Consider the following 11,158-nt stretch of genomic DNA (forward strand, 5'->3'; position numbering starts at 1 on the left):
CTAAGTCGAACTCCTAAGGACAGTCTGTCTGGTCGAGAGATGTTGAGAGAGGAGCCGCACGCGTGTAGCCGCAGGCCCTGCACTATGCTGGGTTGGGCCAGGTGGGCTCTGAGGCCTGCTCCGGGTTTCCCCAGAGCAGATATTTTAACCAGGTACCTTATCCAGAACGAGTGGGGTGATCCAAGATGCTTGCTCCCTAGTGGACTGAGCTGCCCTGCCCATCAATGAGGAACAGGGCACTTTGGGGATGGCTGGTGTGGAGCTACTAGGCCAGGGGGCAAGGGCTCCAGAGGCTGCCCCTGTTGGGCTGGCTGCAAACAGTCCCATGTGGCTGTTTACTGTAGGACTACCACCCGGGCACAGGCCCTCTGGGGTGGCCTCTGCCACGTGAGTGTGAGCTCAGGGTGGATGGGCACATCTGGGCTGATATGCCCTCTCCCCTCCACTTAGCGCTGTGGCCTGCTGATACTGCCACTGCTCCCTGGAGGGGAGCAGATGCCAGGAGGAACTCAAGGCCCTTGGGCCTGCCTGCTTCAGGCCCTGGCTTCCCTGTCCTCAAAACAGAGCAGGAAGTGAGCCTAATGCCACCTCGCAGCCCTAGAGAAGAGAGAAAAAATACAGCTCTGTGGTGGGCATAGTGACCAGGGGCCTTGGCCCTCACAGTGACGCCTAGAGGCCAGGGAAGTGGGGAGGACACCCAGGGTGCCAGTGGCCTGGAGCACTCAGGGACAGCCTTAATGCAGGGAAGTTTTTGCTCCCTGGAGATTGAAGGCTCTTGGACCCTGACTGGCCCAGTAGACACATACACTTACCACAGGATACAAGGACCACAAAGCTCAAACCTAGGGCTGAGAATGGGGATGAGGGAGGCCTGGGCTAATGCCCTACTTAATAAGAGTTTTTAAGGAGTGGGTGAATGTGCTCATAACAGTCACTGAAGTGGGGGAGCCTGGTGGGTGTTCTGGGGCCACCCCTATAGCTGCTGCTGCCTGCTGCTGCTGCTGCTGCTGCTGTTGCTGCTGCTGCTGCTGCTGCTGCTGCTGCTGCTGCTGCTGCTGTTGCTGCTGCTGAAGGTTCCGGGTGGTGGATTCCTCAGCGGCACGCAGCAGGAAGGTGTAGTTCCTTACCACCTCTTCTACCTTGGCCAGCAGCTCTTGGCGCTGGGCCTCTGAGCGCACAATGAACACCAGCCGCACGAAAGTCTCAATGAGGCTGCTCAGCACCTGGAAGCTTCCCGTAATGGCTGCCAGCATGTGAGTTGGGCTCTTGTCCACATTGGCCACACGGCGGCAGGAAGCCCGAAGCTCCTTGAACTTGAGAGCCAGCTCGAGCTTGTACTCAGAGATCTGAGAGACGTAGGGCTTGGGGGCACGGGCTTCGGGGCTGGCTACACACTGCCGCAAGACAGTCAGCAGCTCATTGGTGTCTAGCCGGGCAGCCAGGAAGCCATCAGGCAGGCCATAGGCATGGGCCCGCAGGGCATTGATCTTGGCCAGGCTTCCCTCAAAGGTGGATACTCGCAGGTCAATCTCCTGGGTGCGGGAGGCCTCAGGGCTGCTGCTGCTGCTGCAGGTGGCCGCATCTAGCACTTGCAGGGTCCTGCTCACTACGGGTACCACCTGCTGATCCAACTTCATGCCGGGCAGAATCTTCATAGGGATGGAGTAGGACAGCTCGTCCTTACCATCGCTGACGTCATCTGCCATGTCGCACTTGCGGTAGTAGAAGCAGTAGCGGATGGAGCAGCACTTGCTGCTCTCACTATCCTCGTCCAGCTCAGCGGGCTTCTGGTACACCTCTTCTGGCAGTGAGAACACGGCCATCTGTCTGGGGCCTTTGGTCTCAGGGGCAACCTGGACATATGAGGGGTCTCCCAGGATTGGTGACTCCAGAGGCTTGCTTTTGGGACCCAAGACTAGGGGGAGGCCTGCCTCTACTTCCTTGGCCTCTCTGGGCAGCATACTCAGGGGTGGGTGTGGGTATACATCTGAGGTTAGCGAGGCCCTATCACCCTGATCCAGCTCACTGATACTGTAGCGGCGTATCAGTTTCCTGTAGTTGGGAGCTCCCAGACACTCACCCCCTGAGGCACACGTGGTCAGGCACGAAACACCACTCTCAGGGTCTGATCGGCACTCTCGGGATTCCAGGCTGGTGGAGCGGATGCGCCGGACATTGGTGGGACTGCTGAGGCTCAGGTCTGGGCCAGCCTCTGGCTGCCTCTGAGTAGGGGGGATCTTGTCCTTCTCCCTCCCCCGGAGGCCAGGCACTGGTGTCTGGGGAGCCTGTGGCCGGCCCCCTCGGCAGATGCGCTTGCAATCGCAGCTGCGCCTCTGCTCACGGGACATGCCAGGCCCTTGTTGCACAGGGCTGCTGCGTAGCTGGCAGCTGCAGCGGCCTGGTGCTGGGGGTTGCAAATACTCAGTGCCTGGCAGCTCGCCCTGGCTTGGTGGCTTTAGAAGTTCCTCAAGGAACTCCAGCTCATACTGCTTTACCTTCTGCAGCTGGGCCTGCCGCTCATCGGTCTCCTTTTTCTGGCGAGTTGGGAAGGTGGCAGAGAATAAATTGCGTAGCCGGAAAGTACCTCGGGATGATTTGGGCTTTGTAGGGCCTTCGGAGGTCCCGTGGGCTCCATCCAGGGTTGTTTCAAGTTTCCTAGAGGGCATGGTGCTCACCTGACGGTTGACAGCCTGGGGTCTCAGTGGGCTCTGGCCTTGGGACTGGCTGCTGGGGCTCTGCAGAGCCATGGGGTAGCTGGCTCGTGGGACCAGGCTGGTTTCCTCAAGCTTGCTGCTTTTGGGTATGCTCTACGTACTTATAGTAGGACTACTCTACATATTAAAAGAGAATTTGGAAGCGAGGTAACACCCTCTGACCCACCCCTGCCTGCCACATCCCCTGTAGCTTGCTTGCTCACAGACTCTCGACTTGCTCGCAAAAGATAGCTTTTGGGAGGGAAACTTTGAATAGGCAGCCTGTCTCCTTGTGGGGAGAGATGTAGGCTATCAGCCCGGCTGCATGCTCTGGAGCTGGAAGAGACTTCTGGGCTCAGCTGCTGCTGAGAATTCCGTGAGGCCTCTGGAGCACTGGGGCTCATTTTGAACTTAAGATTCTTATTGGCACTGCTGCTTATCATGCTGACTTCTGGCCTTCCCATGCTGGCCTCCAGCCTTCTCTCCCCACTGCTGAGGGTGTTCCCCAAGGCTCCGCCAGGGGCGGGTAGAATCTTAGTGTGAACCACCTGCGGTAGGGTGGCCGAGATGATAGCTGGAGTCACACTGCCCTTTGGGTCTAGGATAAGCTTGGGGCTCAACCTGACTTCCTTTGGTAGGTTCTCCCTTAGCTCAGAGACCTGCTCTTCACTGAGGGATGCTGTGGCCGCCCTCAGTGACATCTCTAGGCCTGCCCTAGTGTGGCCAGGCCCTTTGTCCTCAGGAACTGGGGATAACAGGCTCAAATTCTTCTGCTCATTAAGCTGTGGGGACAGTGCTGGGTGCACTGCTAGAGCATACGTTCGCTCTCGCTGTGGCTGAGCCTCTGACTGGGGCAGCTTTCTCCGAGTGCCAGGGGGGCCAGGACTCTGGCCTGGGATAGCTGGCTGGAGGGATGGATTGGGATCTGAGCGCCCAAGAGAGTAAGGGGCTGTGAGAACGGCCTGGGCTGCGCAGCTCTGGATGCGGAAGGGCAGGTCCTTGCGGGCCAGGAGACTGTCCTTTTTGAGGTGCTGGGCCAGGAAGTAGGTGGTATTTTGGTGCTGCTTCATGGCAGACATCATCTCTGACATGTCTGTGAGCTCCGAAGAGTTGGTTTCATGGCCCGAGTCCAGCGATGATTCAGGGGTGATTGTGGCCAGCACAATCAGACCTAGAGGAACACGGACAGGGCTTGCTGCACTGAACTCAGATCAAGTCCTTTACCAACCATATGTAGAGAGTTTATGGAGGCCAAGGTTAACCAGCAGTATTGCAAGCTGGGGGAAATAAGTCAGGCTTGGGGGAACTGCAGGACTGAGGGTGGGACGAGGGGGGTGAGGGGACAAAGGGAGTCAAGCTGGGAGAAGGGTTATGAAGGGCTGGAATCCGAAAGAGAAACAAAAGAGGCACAGAGAAGATCTGGGCAGTTTGATGGCAAATTAACATGCAAATCACATGCAAAACAACATGCTAATCATCACTATTTTTAGATTCCACAGCTAGGAAATTTTTGTCAATTGTCCTGAAGAGAGCTGGCAAAGAGAGGTCTCTCTTTATCTAGCCCTCCTAATCTGGCCAAGCCTGCCTGCTGTTCTTATAGCTGAGGCCATTTAGCTGAGCTTGTCCTCTCTCTGGCTACCACATAGGCCTCTATCCTAGGAGCAGTTAGTGCTTGGAGCTCCAGACTCTGAGCAAAAAGAAATGCCAGCCATGGGGGCAGAATACACGGGGGCTGCCTCACACCAGGGATGCCCTCACATACAGAAAAGGCAGGGGTTGGTACTCTCTCTGGTCAGTCAAGCTCCCTCTGACCTCAACCTCTTCACCTTCTCTATCTATACTTTCTCTCACCTCACATGCTTTCTCATATGCCTTACTCTTCCTTATTCATTTTCTGTTGCTGTACCACTGACCTCTTCTTTTTAAAGTATATGTATATGGAGGTATGTATGTATGACTATGGGTACATGTCCGACATGTGTATTTGTCTACAAGATGGACATACGTATGTCTGCAATAGGTAAAAGCATGCATGTTGTATCGTTCTCCCACCAAATCATAATTAATAATAGCTACTACTTACTGAGTCCTTCCTATGTGCTAGGCAGTGCTTAAGTGCTTTGTGTGAATGATCTCATTTAATCTTCACAACAACCCTATATGATATGACTATTGTTAACAAACCCATTTGACGAAAGTGAAGCCCAGGGAGGGTAAGTGCCCTGCCAAAGGTCACACTGAAAGTGAGAGAAGAATCCAGGACTTGGGTGTATCTGACTGAGAGCCCATGCTCTTAGGCAGTGTAAAGACCCCTGCCTTGAGCAGTGATGGCTGCTGGCTCCCCTGATCCCAGGTCAATAGGTGGTTACTTGGTCGTTTTTTTTTTTTTTTTCTCTTCCAGTCATGTGCATGCTGGATATTTTTTGCATGTCTTCTATATCTCTCACAATTTTGCTTTGATTCTCCATCCTGGCCTTGCTCTGTAGCTGTCATGGCCGCAATTCCTAGGGTCCATCTGCAAGACATTTCCAGAGATGGAATGGTAAGAGCCAGAGCTCTAGCTGGCGCTGAGCAGCAGACACCTGCCACAGCATCGTTGCTCCTCGACTCTATCTGAACTGCCTCTGGCCCATCCACTGCCCTGACATACCACAGTGACTTTGATCTCTGCTTAGGAAGCAGCAATGCCACCTGCTGGCCCAGCCTGGAAGGGAAGGCAAGAGGGAAGAGGAACGGGCTGTTGTTACCTGCAGTCTGTGGGGGTGGGGGATGTGGTCCATCCTCTGAGGCTGCCAGGGCTTCCAGAGCCTGCAGAGTGGACACCAGGGCATCATCTAGCTCCTGGGCATGATCTCGAACTGTCCGGGTCTGCACACTGTCAATCAATGTCACTGGTATCTCATCATACAGGAGCCCACGCAGGTGGCGTCCTTGCTCCTGGCTCTGGACAGCCCGGCGCTTGGGGTCATCCTCATCAGAACTGTTGTCTCGAAAACCAGGAGGTGGGGCAGCAATGGCAGGCAACAGAGAAGTGCTCTCATCTTCCTCTTCCTCCTCCTCCTCACTCCCAGGGGGTGGGAGGGACATCAAGTCTACTATATTGTCACGAGAGGAGCCGGGCCTCCCACCTTTGCGAGGAACCAGCTGCTCCTGGAGTTTGGCTTTGCAAGAGTCACAGTAGAAATTCAGGGCTTCAGCCCCAAGGGAATTGTCCAGGGTATAGGACCGGGACCTGCTGGCACAAGGCTCATGATCTAGGCTGGCTGCATCAAAGTCATCAGGGACCATATTGTAACCTTGGCCAGAGCTTTTGGATGTGGGGTCAGACTTGGTCCGGGGCCTGGTCTCCTCAAAGAAGATTAAGTTCTCATTGACATCTGGCCGGCTTTCTTGCTCCTTCCTTTGTTCACGCATATGGAGGTAGCAAAAGCTGACAAGCTCAGAGTTGGCAGGCGGGGGCGTGCAGTGGCTCGATTTCCTGGGGCTGGTGCCCATGCCGCCCACATAACTACTCTCCTTTTTCCCCAGGTGGCCCCCAGTGACAGGGCGGTGGGCGCTGTGCATGTAATCTAAACCCAGAAAGAGAATCAATAGATGAGCCCTGGTGCTGAGGACTGTGGCTGAGCTCTCTTGGCATCTCTGGCCTGGGTCTCTGGTGCACAGTTGGGTGACAGGTATGTAAAGAGAGCCTTACCTGGCTGCTACAGATTAGGGAAAGGGGAATCAACTGGCCATGTTGCTGCCAACCCTGTAAATAGAGTGAGTAGAATAGAATGGTCTGAGCTACTAATAGCCCTACCACCTCTGAAGTGGGAAAAGGCATGTGGTGAGGTGGGGTGGGAGTGAAAACCTTGGAATCTATACATAGATGAACTCTTATAAGGGTATGTCTGATCTGAGAGTCAGCTGTAAGCATACCTAAAGAAGTGTGATTTGTTTCATGTCCTTCTTGGAACTGTACTGTTCCTACACTTTTTAGGGCCTTTCCAACCTCCAGTACTCTTTCACTCTTGTGTTATGTTGGATGTCTTCTAGAAGAAGGAAAGAAATCCGACAAGTCACTAGTGCTTTAGTGGAAAATGTAAAACAGGCTATGTACAATGCCTGAGAGTTTGCATTTCAAAGAGGGCTGTCAGTAGAGGTACCCTAAAAGAATAAAGCTCTACTAGTAGAATTCTGAGTATCTGAATGTGTAAAGTATATAAGAGATATGCTGGGATATGCATATATGGGGAAAAGGGTCAGAAGAACATTCTTGTAATTCCTCAAATCACATTATTTCTCTGTATTCATACAGGGCCAGCCTGCCTGCTATACACACATGTGGCATAAAGGTTCTAGTCAACAGCTTTTAATGATGGTGGGTCTTCCCTCTGAGAATTATCTATATCAAATGCTTCATCTCTGAATGGCATCTCTCTCTTAGTCTGTTTTTGGGGCCCCTCCCCATGTTATCTGTGAGAATATACTCAGACAATGCCAAATCACTTTGCTATCAGCAGAGAGACAGGTGCCAAGCAAGCACTAATTTAGGCTAGGGTCATCACACACAATCCCATTTAATCCTCACAACGGCTCAGTGTAGTAGGTGCTATCATTATCCCCATTTTACAGAGGAAGAAACTGATCCAGTTGGTAATGTGATTTATCCAAGGTCAGATGAGTCATAAATGGCAGTCTGAATTTGATCCCAGGTCTGAGGGACCACAAAGCCCATGTTTTTAAACACTACCCTATACTTCATCACGATGCTCAAGATGTTGAAAAATAAAATGCCTTTCACATTCCAGTTTGACAGGGTCAATGTGTCAGCATTGCTTTTCATTAGAGCTTACAGTCACCACAAAAGCATGGTATTGGCACTTACGACAGAGCCCCAAATTACATGAGGCAAAAACTGACTGAATTGAAAGGAGAAATACACAAACCAACAGCAATAGCTGAAGATTTCAATATCCTACTTTAAATAATCGATCGAACAACCTAGGCAGAAGATCAACAAGGAAATAGAGAACCTGAACAACAGTATAAACCTATAAATCTATAGAACATGCTACCTAACAGCAACAGAATATACATTCTTCTCAAACGCACCTAGAATTTTCTCCAAGATAGACTACATGTGATATCATAAAATAAGCTTCAAGAATTTTAAAAGGAATGAAATCATATAAAGTATGTTTTTTTTTTTTAGCACAACAGAATTAAATTAAAAATCAATAACAGGAGGAATTTGGGACATTCACATACATGTGGAAATTAAATAAAACATTCCTAAGTAACCAATGGGTCAAGAAAGAAATCACAAGGGAAATTGGAAAATATTTTGAGATGAAGAAAAATGAAGATACAACATACCAGAACTTATGAGAACTAGCTAAATTAGTGTTTGAGAACGAATTTATAGCTGCAAATGCCTACATTACAAAAGAAGAAAGATTTCACATCAATAACCTAAACTTCCACCTTAAGGGACTTGAAGAAGAAGAGCAAACTAAATACAAAGCAAACAGAAGGAAAGATATAGTCAATTATAGAGGATAGAAAAATAATAGAGAAAAATCAATGAAACTAAAAGTCGATTCTTTGAGAGGGAAAGGTCAAGGAGGCCTGGAGTCGGCCTTAACTGCCTTATAGGATACGAAGTTCCACTCTGCAGTTCACACAGGGTTTCTCTGAAACTCACCCTCAGGGGAGAGTGGCCAGGTGCAGGGCTGACCTCTGGCATGGGAGGCCCAAGACAGGCCAGTTCCAGGTGGACTTTGAGTCACCTGGCCAAGCCCTGTGCTAGGAGGGAGAGCTCTGCAGACAGCCAGAGAGGTTGCACAAGGTTCCCCTCTCTGGGCTCTTCCAAGTCCAAGAGCAGTTTGCCATAGATAAGGATTGTAAAAGGACCCACTCCCTGTGGAAACTGTATTTGTGTCATATGATTTATGACAGTAAATTTTCTCTGTTGAGCTTCCAGTAAAAAGAAATTGGTTCTTTGAAAAGAACAATGAAATTTACACACATTTAGCTGTACAGACCAAGCAAAAAAAAAGAGAGAGAGAGAGAGAGAAGATTCTAATTACTAAAATCAGGAATGAAAGAAGGGCCAATACTACTGACTCTACAGATATGGAATTGATTATAAATGAATATCATGAATAAATTTATGCCAAAATATTAGATAACCTAGATGAAATGAACAAATTCCTAGAAATACACAAACTATGAAAACTGACTAAAGGAGAAAAAAAAACAAATAGGCCAATAACAGGAAAAGAAATAGAATTAGGAATTAATAATCCACCCTGTTGATAAATAAATAAATAAAGCCCAGGCCAAGATGGTTCTGCCGGTGAGTTTTTCCAAATGTTCAAAGAAGCATTTATACTAATTCTTCACAAACCCTTCCAAAAAATAGAAGAGAAGTGACCACTTCTCAACTCATTTTATGAGGCCGATATTATACCAAAGATTGTCTGATACCAAAACCAGACAAGGACATCACAAGAAACTATAGAGCAATATTTCTTACAAATACAGATGCAAAGTTCCTCAACAAAATACTAGCAATCTGAATCTAGCAACATATAAAAAGAATTATATACCATGACCAAATGAGATTTATTGCAGGAATGAAAGGATAGTTTAAGCTCCAAAAATTAGTTAATGTAATTTACCATGTTAATAGAATAGAGAACAAACACCATATGATCATCTCAATGGACACAGAAAAATCATTTGTCAAAATCTACCATCCTCTCATGATAAAACTTGACAAGCTAGAAATTAAAGAGAACTTCTTCCACCTGAGAAAGGTAATCTATGAAAAACTCACAGCCAATATCATATTTGATGGTGAAAGACTGAAAGCTTTTCGAAGATCAGGAAAATGTCCAGGATCTCTGTTTTCACCATTTCTATTCGACATTATACTAGAAGGTCTATTAGACAGTAAAATGGACAATAAGACAGTACAATTAGACAGTAAAATGAAATATAAGGCATCCAGATTGGAAAGGAAGAAGTAAAAGTATCTCTATTTGCTAATGAGATATTCTTGTACATAAAAAAAATCCCAAGCAATCCACTAATAATAAACTATTAGAAATAAACAAGAAGCTCAGCAAGGTTACAGGATAAAGGCTTAATATACAAAAAGCAATTGTATTTTTAAACACCAGCAATGAACAATCTGATAATGAAATTAGGAAACAATTCTATTTACAATAGCACCAAAAATAAGAAAATATTTAGGCATACATTTAACAAAAGAACAAGCCATGTACACTGGAAACTACAAAATATTGATGAAAGAAATTTTAAAAAATTTAAATAAATGGAAAGACATTTTGTATTCATGGATTCGAAAACTTATTATTAAGATGGCAATACTTTCCAAATTGATCTATAGATTCATTGCAGTCCCTTTCAGAATCCCAGCTGACTTTGTAGACATTGACAGGCTGATATAAAAATTCATATGGGATTACAAGAGACCCAGAATAACCAAAGTAATCTTTAAAAAGGACAGATTAGGGAGACTGGGAAAAATGGCATAAGTGATAGAAGCTTTGTTCATCCCCTCTTGAGACCACATCAAAGCTGTGACAGAAACACAGAGCAAACAACAAGCAGAGTCACCTGGGGTCCAGATAAACAGAAGCACTACAACTAGGGAGAGAAATAAGAAATCACCCTGCAACGGTTAGAGGGGGTGAGGACGTGAGGATTCCCAGTCCCCAGTGGCTGAGTGGGACAGAGGCTTCAACAGCTGTGGGCATTCCTCTTAAAGGGGCTGTGTCCATGACCAGACTTTCATGGTGATGGACCTGCTCTCTCTGAGCACCAAGGCCAGGTTGCCTGCTCAGGGGGTACCTGGGACTTACAGGGGGACACTGAGTTGTCAGAGTCAGAGCGAGGGTCAGAGGTGAGGCTTTCCCCCAGGCAGAAGTGCTGGTGGTATCTATTGTTCCTTTGCTGAGCCCCGCCCCCCCACTTCCCAGCGTGCAGACACAGCACTGCCATAGCTGAGATGTCATTGAACTAGATAACAGAGGTTGTTCTGCCCAGAGGATTCCCTGAAACTTTGCCTCCTTCAACTCATGGCCCTACACAAGCCACATCCAGTTGTGTCCACAGCGAGTCCTGTGACACTTGCTGAGCAGTGCCAACACTCACACTGGTGGCAGCTGGCCTTGGTTTCTGGCATGGCCTCTTGAAGCAACCATAAGCATAGCATCTGTGGATTGCTTGTGGAATTCTTGACAGGTGGCCCTGGAGGGGTAGAGGCTTGGGCTAAACTTGGTCTGCAGCTGAACCCCTTTCAGGACTGTGCTGCAGGAAACCTACACAAAGCCACATGAATAAGACCTGGAGACTTAAGAGCTTTGATTAATACATAGAAACAGACACAGAAAGGCAGCTAAAATAGGAAGACAAAGAAGCAGAAACCATACGAGAGAACAGAACAGAGGTCC

At 48.4% G+C, this 11,158-nt stretch overlaps 1 protein-coding gene across 1 annotated transcript in view; it reads right to left on the reverse strand.

Moving 5' to 3' along the window:
* Window positions 1-6: 6 nt before the first annotated feature.
* The window catches only part of FRMPD3 (FERM and PDZ domain containing 3), a 61,408-nt gene continuing 50,256 nt past the window's right edge, over window positions 7-11,158 (reverse strand). The window contains 3 exon segments of the mRNA XM_025048888.1: window positions 7-2,831; window positions 2,867-3,864; window positions 5,441-6,262. Of these exon segments, the coding sequence (XP_024904656.1) occupies window positions 885-2,831; window positions 2,867-3,864; window positions 5,441-6,262 (3,767 nt within the window). The 3' untranslated portion in view covers window positions 7-884.

Source organism: Pteropus alecto, unplaced genomic scaffold (genome assembly GCF_000325575.1).
Source record: "Pteropus alecto unplaced genomic scaffold, ASM32557v1 scaffold246, whole genome shotgun sequence".
NCBI lineage: Eukaryota > Metazoa > Chordata > Mammalia > Chiroptera > Pteropodidae > Pteropus > Pteropus alecto.